Below are 23,658 nucleotides of genomic sequence, written 5' to 3' on the forward strand. Positions count from 1 at the left end.
GGTCCCGTCTTCGCGCAATCCCAGGCCTGGAAGCCGTTTTTTGGTCAACTCCGGCTCTAGGTCAGCTGGAAGCTTCTCGCGTGTTCGACGTCTTCACCCCCGCTTCCCGCTCCCCGGGGTCCGTCCCCCGGTCACCGCGGCGGGGCTGGGCGACGATGGCCTCGCGGGCCCCAGGGGCCAGCCCCTCGCCGGCTTCTCCACCCCCGCACCCCGCGCGCTCGCTCCTCGGGAGCCGCCGGCCCGGGCCGGGCAGCGCGACGCGGCCGGGGGAGGCGGCTCTGCCCGGCGCTGCCCTCTTCCAACATGGCGCCGCGGGAGGCGGGTCCCGCTCGGCGGCTCCCGGGGTTCCGGCGCCGCGCGTTTTGGTTCCGGAGTAAAAGTGCCCTCGCCGCCGCCTTCCTCCTCCCGCCGCCGCCGCCGCCGGGACGTGCGGCCTCGGGCGGCCGGGGCTGAGCCCGCGTGCGCCGCGCCCTCTGACTCCAGGTGGGGCAGAGGACTCGGCCCCCGAGCGTCCCGCGGCGCCGCCACCGCCACCCCGGCCCCGGCCGCCTTGGGGTCTGGCGGCCCCGGGGGGCTCCTGCCTAGTAGGGCCAGCCCGAGTCCGGCAGCCGCGGACCCTGCCCTCGCCGGCCGCGGGCACCTGCCGCTGCATCTCCCCCGCGGCGCGTCCTTGCTCTACCGCACGAAGGCAGGGCGCGCCCCGGCCCCGGTTTGCCCCGTTTGCCAACTCCAGAACCGTCCGACGCCCGGCGGCTCCCCAGTGGCGCCCTCGCCGGGGGACCCCTCCAGCCCCACACAGGCCGGGCCCGGCCTCCCCGGCCCCCTCACCTCGCCGGCCGCCCCCTGGGCCCTCCCCTCACCCCCAGCCTGACCGGGGCCCCGTGGGAACCCGCCCCCACCCCGGGATGTGAGCCCCGTGAACCTGGAATGCTGTGGCTGGCCCTTGGCCCCGTCCATGTCATGGAGAGCCAGGTGCTGGTGATTCGCATCAAGATCCCCAACAGTGGCGCGGTGGACTGGACGGTGCACTCGGGGCCGCAGCTGCTCTTCAGGGACGTGCTGGTGAGTGGGGTGCGTGGTGCGGATCCCAGCGAGGGAGCCCAGGAACCGGGGGAGCCCGCCCCCTGGCCCGCTGGTGGCCTCGTGGGGCGGCAGTCGTGGCATTGCCTTGCTGCGTGGACTGCAGCCTGGTGGCCACGCGTGATCTCAGGGAAGTGGATGAATGAGGCCGGACCCCTGCCCTCAGACAGCTCCCAGCCTGCCCTGGGTGGGATGGAGAAGTTCCTCTCCGGTCCGTGGCCTGAGGCCAGCCGTGTGTTTATGCTGAGTCCTGAAAACTTGGGCACTTCCAGCCTAGCTTGTTAGAACACACCTGGGACACCATCATCTGTACCGCATCGTAAGACAGTCTCCAAGTGACCAGTGAGGAAAACAGTGCTGCCTAGTAAACTGTGACATGCCATCCATGGAGGGGAAGTGGGGGACACAGCCCAGTTCTGGAAATGTTAAACTGGAGGGAAAAGGTGGGTCCTAGCACCATCAGGACGCTCAGGTGGGGGGCACCAGGAGCATGGGATCTGCAACCTTGTCAGTGGCCTGGTCGGATCCTTTTTGCACATAGTTGCTGAGATGAAAAGATTCCGCCAAAGCAGAGCGGGTCTTGAGTGAGACTCAGTACCAGGACCCCTATTTCCTTACTTGTACACAGCCCCAAGGCTGCTTCACAAAACTCGTGGAAAAGTGGAACGAAAAGGTAAGTTTCTTTGGGCACAAAAAAGTTTTAGAAATCCATGTTTGTTTGTTTGTTTGTTTTTTAGATTTATTTATATATTTGACAGGCAGAGTTACAGAGAGGTAGAGAGAGAGAGAGAGAGGTCTTCTATCTGCTGGTTCACTCCCCAGATGGCTGCTACAGCTGGAGCTGCACCAATTACAAACCAGGAGCCAGAAGCTTCTTCTGGGTCTCCCCCTTGGGTGCAGGGGCCCAAGGATTTGGGCCATCTTCTACTGTTTTCCCAGGCTATAGCAGAGAGCTGGATCAGAAGTGGAGCAGCTGGGACTCGAACCGGTGCCCATATGGGATCCTGGCACTACAGGCGGCGGCTTTACCCGCTCGCTACGCCTCAGCACCAGCCCTCGTGCAGTTTTTCCCATTCACATTTTCCGTGGATTCTTGACGACTCCCCTATACCCCCCATTTTTTTCTTTCCCTTATCACACTGCCACTGCTCATTTTTCTGGTGTTCATTTGAGAGTGACAGGGTGCCCTGTGCCTGTGTCATGTACGGAGTACACTGACATACCAAGAGGCAGGTGGGTTCACAGGAAGGAACCGATTGATGGGGCTGACGTCACAGGCGGTGAGAATTCTCAGAGCAGAGGAACACAGGGCTGAGCAGAGGGAAATTTATTTAAAATAAGACACTGGGTGGGGGCAGCGGGCGGTAGGCCTGCTCGGAGCTGCCTGCTGCTGCCTTGGGGGTGACAGCCTGGGAGATGCAGGCCTGTGGCAGACTACCGCTGGCCAGGGGCTTTCCCCTCTCGGTGATTTCCTTTTTGCCGGGGATTTTCACCAGGGGCTTCCTTACTGCCAGGGGCCCTGATCCTGACTCAGGAAGCAGATCTAGAGCAGAACCGGCCTGCAAGATGAGAGGGGCCCTGGGAGGCAGAGTCTCGGGAGAGGGAAATTTGATGATGTGATTTGGTGATGCAGTCAAAGTTTGATTTGAAAATTTCAAGAAGTTCAGTTCTGGGCACGTGACTGACCACCAGGCCCTGTAGGTTTTCATGTCCCTGTGCCAGGAGTGTAGACGCTGAAGCCGGCCAGCCAGCAGCCTCCAGCCGCATGCACCGAGCGCCGTCTTTCTCTGCACCCAAAGTTCTCTGCACGCTGTCGTGCACACAGATGTCCCCTCACAGTCAGGCCCAGGCTCCCGAGCATGGGAATCCGGGCCCATCTGCGAGGCTCTTGCCGGCCTAACACCAGCTTCATCTCCCACCACAGTCCCAGGAGCTTCCTGGGAATCGGCCTTCCGTTCTCCCAGGTCCCAGGCTGTCTGCACACTGTCCCTTTCCTCAGCTAGCCAGTGTCCACCTGCCCTTCCAAGCCAAACTTTGCAGAGTTCCCCCAGCTTCCAGGGCTCACCCCTGCAGAGCACGTGTTTAATCCTGATTATCTTTATGTCTCGTCCACTAGTGAACTGCTGAAAGAATTGGATATCTCTCTCTCTTTTTTTCTTTTTTTAAAGATTTATTTGTTTATTTGAAAGGCAGAAAGAGAGAGAAAGAGAGAAATATCTTCCATCTGCTGGTTCACTTCTCAAATGGCAGCAACAGCCAAGTGTGGACCAGGCCAAAGCCAGCAGCCTGGAACTCCATCTTGGTTTCCCATACAGAGGCCCACATCTTCTGCTGCCTTCCTGGGTGCAGTGTAGCCTCTGTGCCTTAACTGGCACTCTGCTGTGGGATGCGGGTGTCACAGGGCACTGCGTTGCCATCTGTTTCTCCTCTTTGTGTCGCTTCTAGGATACTGAGCTGTTTGTTTGATGTGACATCTTTGAGAGAGTGCATGCAATTATGGATCGATGGACAGAGTATTAGGTTTTTTTTTTTTTTTTAAAGATTTAGTTATTTATTTTATTTGAAAGTCAGAGTTACACAGAGAGAGAAGAGGCAGAGAGAGAGAGAAAAGAGAGGTCTTCCATCCAATAGTTCACTCCCCAGTTGGCCATAATGGCCAGAGCTGCAACGATCTGAAGCCAGGAGCCAGGAGCTTCTTCCAGGTCTCCCATGCGGGCACAGGGGCCCAAGGACTTGGGCCATCTTCTACTGCTTTTCCAGGCCACAGCAGAGAGCTGGATCAGAAGAGGAGCAGCCGGGTCTTGAATTTGCCACCATATGGGATGCTGGTGCTTCAAGCCAGGGTGTTAAGCCGCTGCGCCACAGCACTGGCAGTTTTTTCTTTTTTAATTAAAAAACATTTTTTATTTGAGATACAGAGAGCTTTTATCTACTGGTGTCCTCCCTTAATGCCAACATCAGCTGGGGCTAGACCAGGTTGAGGCTGGGGGTGGGGAATTCAGTATGGGTCTCCCAGAGGGGTGGCAGGGACCTGTCTGTGTGAGCTGTGGCTGCTGCCTTCCACAGTCTGCATGAGCAGGAAGCTGGGGTCCGGAGGTAGAGGTTGACATTGAACTCGGGCACTCCGAGATGGGATGTGGGCGTCTCACCCAGCAGCTTCACTGCCCAGCCAGAGGCCTGCCTTGAACGTTAGGCTTTGAGTCAGGAGCTTGGGCTTCATTGCAAGCTGTTCCACTGAGCAGGCGAATCAGCCCACCTCCTGAGCCGGTTTCCTTATTTGTAGACCAGGGATGCTGACACCTGTCTCAAAGATGGGTGAAGCTTGAGATCGTGTCTTCGGTGAGCTTCCTCTCCCTTTCCTCATTGGAAACAACAGAAGATATTGTTATTTTAGGAAGGGTAGGGCAGCGTTTCCGACTGCGCACTCTGGAGCCAAGCCGGCTGGGTTTACGTGGCAAGGCCTTGTGCCTTTTATGTTTCAGCGTCTTCATCTGTGAAGAAGCGGGGAGGGCGGGGGATGCAAGCGCTGCCCACCACGTAGAGTTCTGAGGACCACCCGAGCCCACGGCGGGAAAGCACTTGGGCTGCTCCAGCGTGGAGTAAGCTGTCACAGCCCGAGGGATCCGGCCTGGCTCTCCTGCCTCATGGGAGCTCCCAGCTGCACGTGGCCCCTCCAGAGTGCCATGCTCAGGTCAGCCCAGGCAGAACACACCTTGTCAGGAGGGCGTGAGGGAGGATTTGTGGCAGTGGGGGCTGTGCTACAGCCTAGTGTCCCCTGACGGCGATCGCAGGCCTTGCACAGCAGCAAGCCTGGGTCTGTGGATTCCTGTGAGCTGGTCTCCAGCTTCACCTCCCTCTTCATCAAGAAAAGACAAACAAAACCAACCGAAAAACTCCAACAGATATGATAATAGATTTGGCTTATAACCTTACACTTTAAGCCCGTGAAACCTAGAAGTACCCGTCTCATCTAACGGCCTGTCTTCTGACTCCCCCATCCCAGTTTCCAGATGAGAGGGGCACCATGCTTTGCCAAAGCCACGCAGGTTAGTGCCTGACAGACTGGCCCAGCAGCCAGAGCAGGTTGTGGTGCAACAGTGAAGTGTGACTGTGTGTCCTGGACCCCCATGCCAGTGCTTGCGACCTCCTGTCACCACCCCGTCAGGTGGCTGGGAGACCCTGGCAAGTTGCTTGGCTTCTTCGAGCCTTGTCTTTGATCTGAAGAGCTGCCCTCTGGCTGTGGTGAGCCAGGCATTGGATTGTGTGTTGTGTCTGTGTGTCAGTTGTCTGTGTGCGTCCTTTTTCCTGAAAACCGAGCGCCCAGTTCTGGGAAGACTGTGCAGGAGGGAGGATTCGTGCGTGCTGGGGGAGAACAGCACCCAGCCCCCTCCTGCCTGCTGTGTGTAACCCTCGGTCTGCAAGTCCCATCTCACATTTCCCTCCCCTGGGACATTTCTGTCTGAACGGAGCCAGTGGTTTTGTTGCTTTTGTTTTTTTTCCCTTCATCCTGACTTAGCACAAACTGTTTGCTTTCTGTGTCTTTCGTTTGTCTCTCTCTCTTTTAAAGATTTATTTATTTTACTTGAAAGTCACAATTACACAGAGAGAGAAGGAGAGGCAGAGATAGGGAGAAAGAGAGAGAGAGAGGTCTTCCATCCGCTGGTTCACTCCCCAGTTGGCTGAAGCAGCTGGAGCTGGGCCAATCCAAAGCCAGGAGTCAGGAGCTTCTTCCAGGTCTCCCATGTGGGTGCAGGGGCACAAGCACTTGGGCCATCTTCTGCTTTCCTAGGCCACAGCAGAGCGCTGGATTGGAAGAGGAGTAGCTGGGACTCGAACCGGTGTCCATATGGGATGCCGGCATTGCAGGCAGTGGCTTTACCTGCTGGGCCACAGTGCCGGCCCCTTTCGTTTGTCTTTTATCATACTGTAAGTGCCTGATGTTATTAGTCTCCACCTCTGGAGCCAGATTCTGAACTTCCTAAAGTCAAGGCCTCCACTCTATCATCTTCATGCTCCTGGCATGTTGTAGAAGCTGCATTATATTTCTGTTCCACCTGATATTTGTCTGATTTATTGAAAAGAAGAAGATAAAGGATCAAGAAACGGTCACCATCAAGATGTGTAAACTTAGGTTTTCTTTTGGAGCCTCTAGGTTACATAGAATGTTGTGTTTTTGACAATAGGAGAAAAAGTCACTTGAAAATATGTAAGTCAGTTAAAATGCGCAACATATACATAAAATCATTAAAGTGCACACTGCTTAAAAATGACCAGGAGAGGGCTGGCACTGTGGCATAGAAGGTAAAACTGCCACCTGCAGTGCCGGCATCCCATATGGGCGCTGGTTCAAGTCCTGGCTACTCCACTTGTGATCCAGCTGCACCTAGGAAAGCAGTGGAGGTTGGCCTTGGGCCCCTGCGCCCACATGGGAGACCCGGAAGAAGCTCCAAACAGCAAATGCCCCATACCCAGCAGGAACCCCCACGGGGCATGCTCTGTCCATCAGAACAAACAAGGCGCCCTACATACTGCATCTGATCTGGGGGAAGAAGAGAACAAAGCAGACTTGTTGGAGAGAACCATGTGGACACAGCAGGCCACCCTGATTTAACAAATCTTAAAAAGCTAAGAAAGTGGGGCTATGACTCTGACAAAAGGGTAAAAAGTTTGAAAATTAAGCAACCGGGCAGGCATGTGGCATGGTGGGTTAAGCCCCCATCTGCAACACTGATTCAAGTTCCGGCTGCTCCACTTCTGATCCAGCTCTCTGCTAACCTGCCTGGGAAAGCAGCAGATGGTGGCCTGAGTGCTTGGGCTCCTGCCACTCACCTTGGAGGACAGGATGAAGCTCCTGGCTCCTGGCTTTGGCCTAGCACTGCACATTTGCCAAACATTTGCTATTTGGCGTTCAAAAGCAGAAGGGTCCCAAGTCGTTAGTTTGCTAATGCTGTGCATGTGGGATTTACCTGTGCTGTGAGTGAATGACCCTCCTCCATTGAGTGTTGGGTGCTGGAATCAAGAGGCCACAGAGTAAGTCTTGCAGTGTTCCAGTGATCAGTGATGTGCTTTATGTGTTTAACAGATAGTAAGGTAGCACTGGCCATGGGTTGGACACTCTTCTAAGCACTTTGTAAATACTAGCTCATTTAGTCCTACAAGGGAGGTACCATTGTGATCCCATTTTACACATAAGGAAACTGAGGTACTCAGCCAGTGAGAGGCACAGCTGGTGTGCAGCCTGGCCACATCACTGAATTTGGCTCCAGAGTCTCACGTGCACCCTGGACTCCCTGTGTATCAGATTCTGTCCTCACTACAGTTCGCTGTCAGTCAAGGCTCTACCTCTGAGTGTGGTGAGAGAATTTTTTTTTTAAGATTTACTTATTTATTTGAAAGTCAGAGAGAGAGAGAGAGAGAGGTCTTCCATCTGCTGGTTCACTCCCCAGATGGCCACAGTGGCCAGAGCTGCGCATATCTGAAGCCAGGAGCCAGGGGCTTCTTCCAGGTCGCCCACATGGGTGTCCTTGGGCCATCTTCCACTGCTTTCCCAGGCCATAGCAGACTGGATCGGAAGTGGAGCAGCCGGGTCTCGAACTGGCGCCACCAGCACTGCAGACGGTAGCTTTAGCCCACTATGTCACAGCACTGGTCCCGAGAGAATTTTGTGTAGCTGAAGTCTTTTTGCAGATACTGGGTCAGAAAGTTGGTTTCTTTTGCTCAGACTGGAGCCGGAGAAAGTGATCCCTTTTCTGTTCTCATGAGGGAGGGCTGCCTAAGGTAGTTCTCTTTCTTTGATCAATTTTATCTGCACAGATTTATTTCGGGGGAGAAAAAAGCACAGTAGAGGCAAGACTATTACGCAGATTGGCACTGCAGCAGAGGAAGCTTCTAGAGAATTGCCTTTAGAAGGAAGTTACAGCCCACACTCTGCTAAGTACCCGCCTGGAAGGGCTGTGGGCTCCCTGCTGAGAAGGACTGCGCGCGCGGCTTTGTCAGCCAGCTGCCTGCTGCCAGTACTGGCGCAGCCCGGGAGAGCTCCTGGAGAGAAATGAGGTTTGCAGGCCATTTGGGTTGGACTGGGCATAATGGGGTGTGTGTGTGTGTGTGTGTGTGTTGGGGGCGGTATTGCTTTCCCCAGCTTTGGGTGCTCTGGGCCTCATCAGTGAAGCTGTCGAGACAGACTACTTTTCTACTTCATAGATTTGCTTAAACATTGATATCAGATTGTACATACTTTAGAATTTTGTAGGGCAGTTTATTTCAGTGTCATTTAAATGTTCGCCGTTGCTTAAGAGTGAAGGTTGCTAAGAACTGATTGCAGGAAGCGTGGCATCAAATGTTCACGTCGCCATCATGGAAACGCGGGTTCAGCTGCTACCAGCCTGGTGTTGCAGTCACGCATCGTGCACCTCCCCTGTCCAGTGCCTGCAGTGTGCAGAGTGCAGGGCTGAGGTAGAGCCCGAGCCCAGACTCCCAGGCTCCTTTCCCTTCCCCCTGCAGTGTGTTCCGCAGCCTCCCGTGGGAGAAACCAGGCTTTCCTGGTAAATACACAGCAGTGTACGTACAGGTGCTGGTAAATGGAGAGTGAGAGCTTGTGTTATTGATACTCTGTACGAGTATTACCAACACAGGGCAGGAAAGGTTCCCTAGAGGTTTTTCTTCCTGGGCTAGAGATTTAAACTCTGGGGTTTGCATTGTTGGGCTCCCTGTGATTACGAGCTTACATTTTTACAGTTGATGCCAACTTTTCAAAAATCTTTCCCAGGTACTCATATTTCCTCTAGGACTTGCCACATGTGAGCAGTAAGGAAGGTGGCTAATTGTGTGTCTTTATTCTTTCTTTGTTTAGGATGTGATAGGCCAGGTTCTGCCGGAAGCAACAACTACAGCGTTTGAATGTAAGTCTGGCTTGTACACGTTCTTGACTGGTTGCCTCTGCAGTCATTTTTCAAGGGGTTTATGGGTCGTGTTACTTTAGAAACTGACAAAAACAGATTATTTATGATCATCATATGGTCCATTTAAATATTTATAAATTAATGCAAGTTTAATGATGATACTGAACTGAGTAATATTTTCTTATTTAATCATATCTTGGGTGAGCATATTTCTACAATATAGCTTTAATTACCAACATGACCTTTATCTGCTCTTGCTCATCGTTATAATAATATTGCAGGACAAAATGAAACGTGTAAACTACCTGTAGGCCAATGATTATTGATTAAGAGATTTTAATCCTTTGTTTCTCGAAAGCGTGAAACAGAGCAGAGCTTTTGTGTAAGCATTGCGTGGGATAATTCTATTTTAGTGGGGCTTGGTAAGACTACTAGCCAATAACAGGGACATTTTAGGTCTTGAGTCCTTCTCCTGTGTCCCCCAGTTGGCTCAGAGACAGGACTGGAATGTTCTAGAAGACTGGTTTTTAATGTGAACAGGCCATTGCAAGGGAAGTCATGGTCTGAGAAATGTTAAGATGTGAATTTCATTAGTGGCATAGAGATTCGAATTCTAAGAAGGATAAAATAAGGGCTTGGAACTGGGTTTCCATCCTTTATTGAAGATGAGGGCCACTTTTCATTGTAGAAAAATGTGCAGTTTTTCCCACCTGGTAGTTAACTTTTTTTTTTTTTTAATTTATTTGAAAGAGTTACAGAGAGAGGTAGAGACACACAGAGATCTTCCATCTGCTGGTCCACTCTTCAAATGGCCGCAATGGCCGGGGCTGGGCGAGGCCGAAGCCAGGAGCCAGGAGCTTCCTCCAGGTCTCCCACCTGGCTGCAGAGGTCCAAGGACCTGGGCTGTCCTCTGCCGCTTTCCCAGGCACATTAGCAGGGAGCTGGTTTGGAAGTGGAGCAGCCAGGACTCCAACTGGCTCCCATATGGGATGCCAGCACTGCAGGCTGGAGCTTTAACCTGCTGCGTCACTGTGCCGGTCCTGGTAGTAAACTTTTTGTTCCTGGTTTTTAAGAAGATGATGCCTGACAGAGGACAGTGGGGACATCCTCTTCGGAGGACCATTGGCAGCACTCACCAGTGTGTAAAACATGCACGGCCTTTGACTCAGCAGACCCACCAGAAATGGCTGCACAGGGGTTGAACACCCTCCACGCGAGGTGCTGTTTGTGGGGTTGCTTTTTTTTTTTTTTGACAGGCAGAGTGGACAGTGAGAGAGAGAGACAGAGAGAAGGGTCTTCCTTTGCTGTTGGTTCACCCCCCAATGGCTGCTGCGGTCGGCGTGGTGCACCGCACTGATCCGAAGCCAGGAGCCAGGTGCTTATCCTGGTCTCCCATGTGGGTGCAGGGCCCAAGGACCTGGGCCATCCTCCACTGCACTCCCGGGCCACAGCAGAGAGCTGTACAGGAAGAGGAGCAACCGGGACAGAATCCGGTGCCCCAACCGGGACTAGAACCTGGTGTGCCGGCGCCGCAAGGCGGAGGATTAGCCTAGTGAGCCGCGGCACCAGCCTGTGGGGTTACTTTTAATAGCAACAAGTTAGAGGTAAACTCCATGTGAGTGTAGTGGATTAATAAATCCATGACTTGGTCATAATCCGGAGCAGTAGATAGCAGCTGAAGAGAATGAGTCAACGATGTTACGCATCGATATGGAGAGGTGTTGACAAGATGTTGTTGACCTAATGTTCGTGGTGTGATACCATTTATAAATAAATCTGACCCCTGGCTGTATTGAGAGGCGTGTGTGTGTGTGTGTGTGTGGAGGCAGATCTTAAGAGTGCCCTCATTGTGCCTCCGGCTGTCTCCCTCTATAGAAGGTGGACTTGGGGGCTGGGGGTATTGGTCGGTGATAAGTGAATGAGCACACGTTTTATTCTACATGTGGGTGGAGTTCCTCTTATCTGAAACACTTGGGACCAGACGCTGGTGCAGGATTTGGAGGATTTTAGATTTTGGAGTATTTGCATAGACTTTACCTGTTGATCATCCCTGATCCAAAAATCTGAAATCTGAAATGCTTCAAAACTGAAACTTCTTGAGCGCTGACACTCAGGAGGTTTTAGATTTGGGGGCATTTCAGATTTCAGATGAGGGAGGCCCAACCTGCAAATTTTCCTGTTGTTTATTTTCAACAAACATTACTTGTTTTTAAAAGCTACTCTAAGTAAGACTCATAATATAATTAGTTTTTCACAATCACGCAGGACTCTATTGGAAACTAGCACATTTATCTGAAATACACATTAGTTTTGCAGGTTGTATTCAGGTGCCTTTCACAGTAACTCCTTGGGGATGGCAGGCCTTTCGCAGGTAGTCTGATAGTTCGGAGCATTGCCTGTTGCCACATGCTGTGCTAGGACCGTTGCCCGGGTTATGCCATTTTTTTTTAAAGATTTATTTTATTTATTTGAAATACAGAGTTGGAGCTGGCGCTGTAGCGTAGCGAGTAAAGCCGACGCCTGCTGTGCCAGCATCCCATATGGGCACCAGTTCCAGACCTGGCTGTTCCACTTCCGATCCAGCTCTCTGCTATGGCCTAGGATAGCAGAGGAGGATGGCCCAAGTCCTTGGGCCCCTGCACCCACATGGGAGACCCAGAAGAAGCTCCTGCGTCCTGCCTTCAGATCAGTGGAGTTCTGGCCATTGCAGTCGCTTGGGGAGTGAACCAGCGGATGGAAGACCTCTCTCTCTCTCTCTCTCTCTCTCTCTCTCTCTCTGCATCTCCTTCTCTCTATGTGTAACTCTGACTTTCAAGTAAAATAAATCTATAAAAAAAAAATGAGAGAAAGAGTTACAGAGAGAGGTACATACATAGAGAGAGAGAGATGTCTTCCATGGACTGTTTCACTCCCCAAATGGCTGCAACAGCCAGAGCTGAGCCGATCTGAACTTAGGAGCCAGGATCTTCTTCCAAATCCAGCTCCCTGCTGGATGGGAAGTGGAGCAGCTGGGACTCGAACTGGTACACATATGGGATGCTGGCACTGCAGATTGGGGCTTTAACCCACTGCACCACAGCGCCAGCCCCACTGTTGATTTTTTAAAAAGAGATTCATTTATTTATTTGGAAAACAGAGTGACAGAGAGAGGAGGAGACAGAGAGAGAGAGAGAGAGAGAGAGAGAGAGAGAGAGAGATCTTCCATCTGCTGGTTTACTCCTCAGATGGCTACAACGGAGCCAGGAATTTCATCTGGGTCTCCCATGCGGGTGGCAGGGACCCAAACACTTGGGCCATCTTCTGCTGCTTTCTCAGGTGCATTAGCAGGGAGCTGTATCAGAAGTGGAGCATAGAGCAGTTGGGACATGAATTTGCACCCATATAGGATGCCAGCCTTGTGAGTGGCGGCTTTACCCGCTATCCCACAATGCTGGCCCCATGCTATTGGTTTTAACCTTCACAGCATGCCCACAAAGTACTTTGAAGGACTGTGATTTGCTCCATTTTAGTTGAGGAATGGACATCTCCTTTAAGCAACTTGCTCAATATCTCACAGCTAAGAAGTGGTAAAGTGGAATTTCTGGCATTTGTCCTACAACATTCATTAGCAAACACTGTGCTGGACTTGTTCTGAGGTTGTCATCATTCTTTTTTTGTTGTTTTTAATATTACGATTTATTTGTTCCAAAGTCAGAGTTACACAGAGAGAGGAGAGGCAGAAAGAGAGAGAGAGAGGTCTTCCATCCGCTGGTTCACTCCCCAATTGGCTGCAATGGTTGGAGCTGTACCAATCCGAAGCCAGGAGCCAAGAACTTCTTCTGGGTCTCCCACACGGGCGTAGGGGCCCAACGACTTGTGCCATATTCTTTGCTTTCCCAGGCCACAGCAGAGAGCTGGATCGGAAGTGGAGCAGCCGGGTCTTGAACTGGCACCCATGTGGGATGCTGGCGCTTCAGGCCAGGGCATTAACGTGCTGCGCCATAGCGCCGGCCCCTGTCATAATTCTTGAAATCATGTGTTCTGCTTGCTGTTAAGTGCAGCAGTAAGAAGCTTACTTGGTACTTGCTACTTTTTTTTTTTTTTAAGATTTATTTGTTTGAAAGGCAGACTTACAGAGATGCAGAGAGAGAGAGAGAGAGAGAGAGAGAGAGAGAGATCTTCCATTCACTTGTTCACTCCCTAATTGGCTGCAACAGCTGGAGCTGATCTGAAGCCAGGAGCCTGGGACAGTGTTCTGCTTCTGTCCTGGGGGTGGCGTTCTCAAGGGGAGTTGGGGACACCTGTCTGTGCTGAAGAGTGGCCCTGGCCTTCTCTCTTACCCCTTTTAGGTCCTTTCTCCTTTACAAATGCAAAAGAATGTACCTTTTTTTTTTTTGACAGGCAGAGTTATACAGTGAGAGAGAGAGAGGGAGAGAGACAGAGAGAGAAGGTTATAGACAGTGAGAGAGAGATAGAGAGAAAGATTTTCCTTCCGTTGGTTTACCCCCCCAAATGGCTGCCACGGCTGGCGCTGTGCTGATCCGAAGCCAGGAGCTGGGTGCTTCCTCCTAGTCTACCATGTGGGTGCAGAGACCCAAGCATTTGGGCCATCCTCCGCTGCCCTCCCGGGCCACAGCAGAGAGCTGGACTGGAAGAGGAGCAACCGGGACAGAATCCGGCGCCACAACTGGGGCAAGAACCCAGGGTGCCGGCGCCACAAGCATAGGATTAGCCTAGTGAGCCACGGCGCTGGCCAAGAATGTACTTTGTAATGGTTAGTGTGGATAGTGGTTTTTTTTTTTTTTTTTTAAACTTAACAAGGTACAGTCTTTTAAAAAATTCAAGCATTGTAGAAATAAAGGAAAAACAAAAGTTCCCATTCTCCCAAATACTTTGGTTTCCTTGTTAGCAATGTCTTCTATGTTTTTACAGAAATTTCCCCTGTACCTGATATATACTATGTGGCAACAGTTTTCCCTGTCTCCTTAGTAGTATCTGTCAGATCTGTTTCCAGTATCAATGTGGGCAGATCGGCTTCATACTTTTGGATGATTACATTATTGCTTAATTTTTTTTATGACTGGAGCTTATTTAACCTGTTAGTGGACATTTCGGTTGTTACCGATTTTCCAGTACAGGTCGTTCACTCCTCATCCAAAAATTGAAAACTCAAAACTTTGTGAGCTCCAACATGATGACACAGTGGATAATTCCACACCTGATCTCATGTGACAGGTCACAGTCAAAATGCAAGCACAGGTATGCATTTGGCCTAGTGGTTAAAATGCCTTGTAGCTGGCACTGTGGCGCAGGGTTAAAGCCCTGGCCTGAAGAGCCGGCATCCCATGTGGGCACCGGTTCTAGTCCCAGCTGCTCCTCTTCCCATCCAGCTCTCTGCTATGGCCTGGGAAAGCAGAAGATGGCCCAAGTCCTTGGACCCCTGCACCTGCATGGGAAACCTGGAGGAAGCTCCTGGCTCCTGGCTTTGGATCAGCGCAGCTCCGGCCGTTGCAGCCATCTGGGGAGTGGACCAGCAGATGGAAGACCTCTCTCTCTGTCTCTACCTCTCTCTGTAACTCTATCTTAAAAAAAATGCCTTTGTTCTATGTGGAAGTGCGTGGGTTCCATATTTGACTCCATCTTATGACTCTAGCCTCCTGCTAATGGGGACGCTGGGAGGCAGCTGGTGATGGCTCAGATGGTTGGGTGCCTGCCCGTGTGGGAAACCTGGATGGAGCTCCTGGCTCCCGTCTTCAGGATGTACTTATTCACGGAGTCAACTAGTGGTTAGGAGTTCAGATAAATAAATATATTAATTAAAACAACAATAAAATTGAAATCACCCGGAAAATATTTGTATGTGGTTACCTTCAAGCCATGTGTTTGAAGAGTATATAAAACATAAATTAATTTTGTGTTAAGACTTGAATTCCATCCCCAGCATGTCTCATTGTGTATGTGCAAATAAGCTAAAGCCTGAAAAAAATCTGAAAGCCAAAATACTCTGTCCTAAGCATCTTGGATCAGGGTGCTCAACCTGAATTAAAAAAAACGCTGAAGTCAACAGTATTGTCTGATACCTTTGCATGTTATGGGTATATTCCCAGGCATTAGAACTACTGAGAAAAAGAGTTTTAATATTTTGAACTTCTGTATCTATTACCTTGTTTGGTCTCCAAAATTAGAACCAATTTATATCCTACCAGCTCTGGGCATTGTCAACTTTGTAGTCAATTATCAACTTGATAGGTGAAAAGGATCATTGTATTACTGTTTTCATTTCTGTTTCTTTAATTATAAATGGGCTTGCACATCTTTTCATTTGTATTTGATCATTGGTACTTAATTTATATGAATTGTTTGTCACCTTTGCCCATTTTTCTATTAGGTTGTCTTTTTCTAATTGATTTAAGAGATTTCCACTATTAAGAAAATTGACTCTCTGTCTTAAATATTATAAATATTTTGTTCAGTTTTCAGCTTGTTTTAATCTTTTTATTCTCTCCTCTCTCTCTCTTTTTTTCTGTAAAGCAGCTTGAAGTTTGTACAGGGTCAAATTTATCGCATTTTCCTTTGTGGTTTCTGGATTTATGTCAGGCTTAGAAAGTTCTTCCATATTCTAGGATATTGAAAAGCATTCATCCATATTCTTTTTTCTTTCTTTCTTTATGAGGTTTAACACACACACACACACACACATACACCCCTACATATATAAATGTATATGTTGGCAGGTATCATTTTTTTTAGACCAAAAAATGCCTTTTTATTACAAAGGTCAGAAAACTTTGCTTTTTTAAATCCTTGTACCATATTCAGTTTGTTTTGATGAAAAGAAGTCAGGTGGAGACTCAGCTTTATTTCTCAAGCAGACAGACAGTTGACCCTACACTAGTTATTGAATAATTTGTCTTTTCCAGATGTGAGAACACTTTTGAGAGGAAGCTAAATTCCGTAACTATAAAAAATCTTGTATGTTTGCAGGTGTGGTCCCTGCATATGCTGTATGAGCCGGCATCTGTATGGGCTCAGAGACCCCTGAGTACCTGGTGATGAATGAGTTCACCCACACATGAGGTGATCAGAATTAATCAGCTCCACTAAGGCATTTCCTGTGCATGTCTGTTACCCACGTTCCCCTCCCTGGGTTTTCCTCTAGCCAAGAACTGCTATAAAATGACTGTTGGACTACTTATGTTGGACAGAAATCTCGCTGGGGTCTTAACAGATGCATTTTAGGTTCATCTGCACCAGTGCCGACTCCCTGTCAGTACTCTAGGGTCTCACTTTTCCATGCTCCCTGACTTCCTGTACACAGGTCTTTGGCCCTTCTAAGTAGCTTCATCCTTGTCAAATGATGCATCTGAGTTTGGTTCAAAAATAAGGTTCTACGATAAATATCTTTTTTTTTTAAGTTTATTTTATTTATTTGAAAGAGTTACACACAGAAGGAGAGGCAGAGAGAGAGAGAGAGAGAGAGAGAGACCACGTGCTCTTCTATCCCCGGATGGCCTCAACGGCTGGAGATGGGCCGATCCAAAGCCAGGAACCAGGAGCTTCCCTCTGGGTCTTCCCACATGGGTGCAGGGGCCCAAGGACTTGGGCCATCTTCTACTGCTGTCCCAGGCCATAGCAGAGAGCTGGATCGGAAGTGGAGCAGCCGGGTCTCGAACTGGCGCCCATATGGGATGCTGGTGCCACAGGCTGGGGCTTTATCTGCTACACTGCAGCGTTGGTTCCAAATATCTATTTTATTTGTATCTCTCTTCATTTCTATGTATGTTTTTCATTGTATAGAATCCTTTGCAGTTGTTTTATGAGTTTCATATTTTGTTTTTTGGATAGAATTTTTTCCCTTAAGATTTATTTATTCAAAAGGCAGAATTAGAGAAAGAGAGGGAGAGACAGAGAGAGAGATCTTCCATCCTCTGGTTCACTCCCCAGATGGCCTGTGGGCCAGGCCAAAGCCTGGAGCCAAGAGCTTCTTCCAGGTTTCCCATGTGAGTGCATATTTCATTTTAAATTTAGAAAGGAAATTCCAATTGTATAGGTTTTAAGTTCTCGGAGTATGGAAAACAGTTATAGCTGATTCCTGAAATACCACCTCTTGGCATTTAGCTCCTTGTCTAAATGGCAGAGACACCCTCATTAAGAAGACTTGGAGCTGGCGCCGCGGCTCACTAGGCTAATCCTCCGCCTTGCGGCGCCGGCACACCGGGTTCTAGTCCCGGTCGGGGCGCCAGATTCTGTCCCGGTTGCCCCTCTTCCAGGCCAGCTCTCTGCTGTGGCCAGGGAGTGCAGTGGAGGATGGCCCAAGTACTTGGGCCCTGCACCCCATGGGAGACCAGGAAGAAGCACCTGGCTCCTGCCATCGGATCAGCGCGGTGCGCCAGCCGCAGCGCGCCAACCACGGCGGCCATTGGAGGGTGAACCAACGGCAAAGGAAGACCTTTCTCTCTGTCTCTCTCTCTCACTGTCCACTCTGCCTGTCAAAAAATTAAAAAAAAAAAAAAAAAAAGACTTGGGAGGCTGGTGCCGCGGCTCACTTGGCTAATCCTCCACCTGTGGCGCCAGTACCCTGGGTTCTAGTCCCGGTTGGGGCACCAGATTCTGTCCTGGTTGCTCCTCTTCCAGTCCAGCTCTCTGCTGTGGCTCAGGAAGGCAGTGGAGGATGGCCCAAGCTCTTGGGTCCCTGCACCCGCGTGGGAGACCAGGAGGAAGCACCTGGCTCCTGGCTTTGGATCAGCACAGCGCCGGCCGTAGTGGCCATTGGAGGGTGAACCAACGGAAGGAAGACCTTTCTCTCTGTATCTCTCTCTCTCACTGCCTAACTGCCTGTAAAAAAAAAAAAAAAAAAAAAAAGAAGACTTGGGGGGCCAGCACTGTGGTGCAGTGGGTTAAAGCCCCAGCCTGCATCACTGGCATTCCATATAGGCACGGGTTCAAGTCCCGGCTGCTCCTCTTCTGATCCAGCTCTCTGCTATGGCCTGGGAAAGCAGTAGAAGTTGACCCAAGTCCTTGGATCCCTGCACCCATATGGGAGACCCAGAAGAGGCTCCTGGCTCCTGGCTTCGGATTGGTTCATTCTGGCCACTGCTGTCATTTGGAGAATGCATCAATGGAGTGGAAGATCTCTCTCTCTCTCTGGCTCCACTTCTCTCTGTAACTCTTTTGAATAAGTAAAATAATTCTTCTATTTAAAAACAAAAAGAAGAAGACTTGGAAGCAGGGTGGGTGTTGGTGCAGCTGCTTAGACTGTTTAAGATGCCTGCGTTTCTTGGCAGAGTGCTTGGGTTTGAGTCCTGGCTCCACTCACCATTCCAGCTTCTTGCTCGTGTGCACCCTGACGGCTTGAGTGGTTGGGTCCCTGTCACCCATATTGGAGACCAGAATTGAGTTCCAGGCCCCTGGCTTCAAACTGGCCCTGTCCAAGCTCTTTCACACAATTGGGGTGCAAACTGGCTGATGGGATCTCTTGTCCCCCGTCTCTGCCTCTCTGCCTTTCACGTAGAAAAAAAATACTTAGATGGGAGCCACTTTTTGCTTCAGAGAAAAGTCTGAAGTCGTAAAATGATTTGGAAAAAAGGAAGTTGCATTTTCTTAAATGGTTGGTTATACGAAAGGACGAACCATTGCTTATAAGCAAAACTGAACAGGGTAGTGAGAACTTGCTGTCCACAGTAAGCCTGCCTTGAGTCTAGCAGTTACTTACCATTGAGGTCATTATGCATCCTGTAGGCAGCAACGATTCAAAGAGAGCTTTAGTTAGTTGACATTTTGGCCTGGGATATCATCTGCAAAAAGCTCAGACCTTTCTAGTCTTAGAGAGTAGTTGCTGGTTTGCATGAAAATTACCAAGTTTGAGGTCCTTTGCTCCAGCCTGAGACTAGTTGTTTCTTGAGGTCAGGGGCAGTGCTGCCCAGTTTAGAATCCTAACACCCATGCTGTGGTATCTGGCGTGCAGCAGGCCCTCAGTGTGCCTGTGTCTGCAGTGCTGAATGGGTGACAGGATGAAGTCATCAAGCACAGGCCTTCTGTAGCGCGCCCATCGGCAGGTCCTGTTGGCTCTGTGTTCAGATCAGTGCCGCCCAGGCTGACTTAAAGCCTTGGCTCCACGTGGGCCACACTGTGAGCCCCCTGACTGGGCGCCCTGCTCCTCCTTGCCCTGCCCCCCCAGTGCAGCAGCCAGGTGCTGCTTTCAGAAGGTACCTCACAGCACTCAGAGCCACGCCCTCAGGAGCCCTCACCAGGCCCTACGCTTGCTCTTCTGCCCTGACCTTGTCCCACCACCCCTTCTGTTCCAGCCACTGGCCTCCTCATCTTAGCAACATGCCTGGCATTCTTCCTCTGCCCAGAGCACCCCTGCCCCGGTTGTCTGCGTGGGCGCCTGGAAGGAGGAAGGAGGCCGAGGAGTAAGGGAGACTCAGGCAGAGGGAGGCTGGGAGTGAAGTGAGCGCTGGTGGGCTTTGGCCGTAGAGGCCGGGGCCTCTGGTCTCGCCTAGCTCACCGCCCTCCCTGCCTGAGAGGGCACTGTACACTTGACATCTTTTCTAGTAATTTCCTGCTGATTCTTTCTAACCTCTACATCGTGTTTTCATTTCTTTCCTCTTGCCAGGGAAAACTGCCTTTGCTGTAGTTCTAATTGACTCCCACCTGGCACAGAAGGAGGGTGACAAATGACATATGATATATTGCCTGAACTTTTCATCGCTCTTGATAGAAGGGGGAGTGTTTCTCTCGAGGCCCCCGTGAGCCCCCGGCCCTGCAGTGGGCACTGCGTGGCCGAGAGCGCCCACTTGGAGGCCCGTTCTGACCGCCCACACCTGAGGCTGCCCCCTCCATCAGGTCTTCCTCTTCTCCTCCTTGGTTTCTCTTGTGGATTGCGTGTTGCTTCAAACACAATCGCTGACAACATATGGCCTGTTACGATTCTCCCTTCCCAAACTCTGCCATTTTGTATATTTGTGACACACTGCAGATTTTGTGAAGATTGCTTCATAATATTTGTTTACCATCTGCTGCACTCTATTTGGTATCTTGCTAGGATTTTTTCCTCCATTTTAAGTGACATTAACAAAATCCAGCCAGTACATAGACTTTCTGGTTCTACTTTTGCTTCCCTAATGTGCTGGAAAATCATATTACTATGCTCCAGGCAACTAGAGAAGCCTGGAATTCTCATTGTGAACCAGTGTGTCAGATCCATCCCACCCCCCCTTTTCTTGGTCATATCCAGTAATGCTTTTTTGGTCAGATGGCAAAGAACCTCCATATATAAGACAGAAAGAGTTCAAATTATTTTTCTACTTCTTTCTACTTAGTACCAGGACTTCCTAGTGTTCTTCACCAACTTATTTATACCTTTGAAAGTCTTTATGTCACATTAAGGTAGGTCTTTATGATTTGTAGCTGCAACTAGTGTAATTTTATAGCAATCCTAGTTTGGTAGGCAAACAGCCAGAATCTTTGCTACATGGTTTGTGTGTGTATATGACTTTTTGTTCAGAAAAGCAAGACTGTTGTCATACTAAATTGACTGGTGTGTACATTTCTCTGCCTTCTTCCCTTTCACCAGCTCCCCATACCTGTCAGCTGGTTGTCTTCAGAGAGAAGTGCACCCTCACTTAAATGTGAAGGGGAATGGTTTGCTCGTGGGCAGCCATCTTGGGGTCAGGCGCAGCTCAGAATTTTGTCTTTTGGACAGAACCCCTAGAATGGTCTGCTCATGGGAGTGGTGGCTTTTCCAGCTCCGTGTGCTCTTTGACAGGAACAGCAAAGCTTCTTTAAAACAGCTAAGCACTGGGGCCAGCGCTGTGGCGTAGCAGGTAAACCACCGCCTGCAGTGCCGACATCCCACATGGGCGCTGGTTCAAGTCCCGGCTGCTCCACTTCCCATCTAGCTCTCTGCTGTGGCCTGGGAAAGCAGTAGAAGATGGCCCATGTCCTTGGGCCCCTGCACCTGCGTGGGAGACCTGGAGGAACCTGGCTTTAGATTGGCTTAACTCCAGCTTCGCCATTTGGGGAGTGAATCAGTGGATGGAAGAGCTCTTGCGTGCATCCCCCCCCCCCCCCCCCCCCCCGATTCTGCCTCTCTGTAACTCTGAATTTCAAATAAATAGATAAAAGCACAGATGTAAAGAGTGAAGCATGGGGTGGTGTTTGGAATAGCTGCTAAGATACTACTTGAAAGGCCTGACCCCGCTATCAGAGTACCTTGGTTCAAGTCTCAGCTCCACTCCCAATTCAGGCATCTTGTTAATGCACACCCTAGGTGACAGCAATGATGGATTGTGTGGTTAGGTTCCTGCTACCCGGGTGGGAGACCTGGATTGAGTTCCTGGCTTTTGTCTGGCCCAGCCCTTGCTGTTGCAGGCATTTGGGAGGTGAACCAGCAGTATGGGAAACCTCTGTCTCTACCTTTCAAATAAATAAAGTCTATAAAAATAATCAGGTTAGGATTAGTGAAGAACTATCACGTACTATTTATTGGACATCATTTGACTTTACATAAACGTTTTTTAAAAAAGAGTGAAGCAGACAGTTTGTAAAGAAAACCAGTGCCTACATGAAGTTGGGTTTCTCACCAGTGCGTAAGAGCAGCTGATCACTGGCTCCTGTTGGGCCGATTTTGTCCTCAGGCGTTATTAGAATGTCTCTTTCAACGCGCCTGGAATCTTTCTCTCAGAATCAGGGTCCTTCTGAGACAGTCCCGATACTGTTTCAGCCTTTTTGTCCTCAGTTTCCTGTCCACATAATTTTCTAGTATTTCGTAGCAGGTTTTCATAGAACTACTCTGCAAGAAATATTTCTGGTGACTGACTTCCCTCGTAGGTTGTTCTTTTTTTCCCCCTCTGAAATAATCCCTCAAGAGATTTCATCTCAAGTAGACTTCAGGGTCCAAGCCTTGGCTCTGAACCCCTACCTCTGTCTCTCACTCTTGGTTTAGAGAGATGGTGATTTACAAGATCTTTTTACAATCTGTGCCCTCTCTTTAGAAACTAAGGGGTGAGCATTTAGCCTTAGTGGCTAAGACACCTGCATCCCATACCTGGATTCCATATCTGCCTCTGCCTCTGCCTCCTGACTCCAGCTTCCTGCTACTGTGGACCCTGGGAGCAACAGTGATGGCTTATGGGTAGTTGGGTCCCTGCCACCCAGGACAGAGACCTGGATTTAGTTGCCAGCTCCTTGCTTCAGCCTAGCCCAGTCCAAGCTGGGGTGGGCATTTGGAAGCTGTCTCACTCTTTGTTTGCCTCTCAAATAAATAAATAAATAAAATATTTTTACTTATGAAAACTTTTGGGGCTGGCATCGTGGCATAGCAATTGAGGCTGCTGCCTCCGACACTGCCATCCCCTATGGCTACCTGTTCAAGTCCCAGCTGTTCCACTTCTAATCCAGCTCTCTGCTAATGGCCTGGGAAGAGTAGTGGAAGATGGCCCAGGTGCTTGGGCCCCTGCCACCCTCGTGGGAGGCCTGGAGGAAGCTCCTGGCTCCTAACGAGCCTGGCCCAGAGCTGGCTGTTGCTGCCATCTGGGGAGTGATCCAGTGGATGGAGGAGCTCTTTCTCTATCTCTCCCTCTCCCTCTGTAACTGTGACTTTCAAAATAAATAAATAAATCTTTTAAAGAAACAAAGCAAAACAAAATCTTTTTCATGGCTTTTACAGAACTCCCAACTCCTCCATGTCCTCAGGAAGAGTACCTCCCAGAGGTTCTGTGTGTGTTGAGATTTGAGTAGGAGCAGGCCCTCTGCAGCCATCATCTCGACCTCTAGCTCTAGTGTGAAATGAGATTTACAAAGCACTGCGTTGCTCAGGCTAGAAGTTTTTTTTTTTAAGCCAAGTTCAGGACTTCCTCAAGGACAAATCCTTTTAGCCTATATTTAAACAGAATTTGATCTGTTTTTAAAGCAGAAATGTGTGGTAATATGTAAAATTATACCCTTTTATACTGTATCTGTTTTTGTCCCTCCTTGTCTCCTGTCTCCTGCATTTTAAAAAAATCTTTTGACTTAGCCTTTAAACTGTTTCTAGGACCTATGCAGAAACCACTTTCTTCTGTTGCTGCCATTAGAGCAGCATTTCTCCCTCGCTTTGGCGCTAGAGAGTCTGCACTAAGAAGAAGAAGAAGTGCTAGATTCCAGTTAGGCTTAACACCACTGACAGCTCGCAGCTATTTAGGAGGTGTTAGGCAAAGATCTTGGAGTCTGGGAACTCTACAGGCGTGAACTACAGCCTAGGATCCAGAGACAAATACTTTGGAGAGAAAACCTGGAGTGAGAGCCGTGGGCTTGGTCACTGAGCAAGTGGGGCTGGCCCAGGTGCTGGTGTCCATCATGCAGACGGGTGCTGTTGGCTGCTGGGGAAGAAAGGGCTGATTGGAACAGAGCCGAAACTCCCTCCCAGGGTCCCCACAGCCTGGTCACCTAGGAGCTGGACAAGAGGAAGGGCCCACTGCCATGTGTTGACCGGACTCCCCTGTACTGTCCAGCAATATGCCCAGCGCGTGTCGTGCAAGCTTATCTTCAGAAGAGACTGACTGGCCTGGGGTCAGAGCATTCTCTGCATCTGATCAAGTCAGCAATTCAGTGGAGACAAAAATAATAATACCAGTGCTGTGACCAGTGAGCCAGGGTGAGGCAGCCAGCCCGCTAGGAGTCCACCCCTGCCGAGTTGTTGCCTGGGAGGCCATGTACCTGG

At 50.1% G+C, this 23,658-nt stretch overlaps 1 protein-coding gene across 10 annotated transcripts in view; it reads left to right on the forward strand.

The window, feature by feature from the left end:
- The first annotated feature begins 612 nt into the window (after positions 1-612).
- The window catches only part of MAP2K5 (mitogen-activated protein kinase kinase 5), a 272,187-nt gene continuing 249,141 nt past the window's right edge, over positions 613-23,658 (forward strand). For 6 of the 10 annotated variants that reach the window (XM_062206196.1, XM_062206198.1, XM_062206199.1 and 3 more), the window contains exons 1-2: positions 615-1,062; positions 8,930-8,978. In XM_062206196.1, coding sequence (XP_062062180.1) covers positions 928-1,062; positions 8,930-8,978 — 184 coding nt within the window. In that variant the 5' untranslated portion in view covers positions 615-927. Of the gene's footprint in view, positions 1,063-8,929; positions 8,979-23,658 lie in introns of all 10 variants that reach the window. The other 4 variants (XM_062206200.1, XM_062206203.1, XM_062206201.1 and 1 more) reach the window with 3 other exon arrangements.

This window comes from Lepus europaeus, chromosome 11 (genome assembly GCF_033115175.1).
Source record: "Lepus europaeus isolate LE1 chromosome 11, mLepTim1.pri, whole genome shotgun sequence".
NCBI classification, from domain to species: domain Eukaryota; kingdom Metazoa; phylum Chordata; class Mammalia; order Lagomorpha; family Leporidae; genus Lepus; species Lepus europaeus.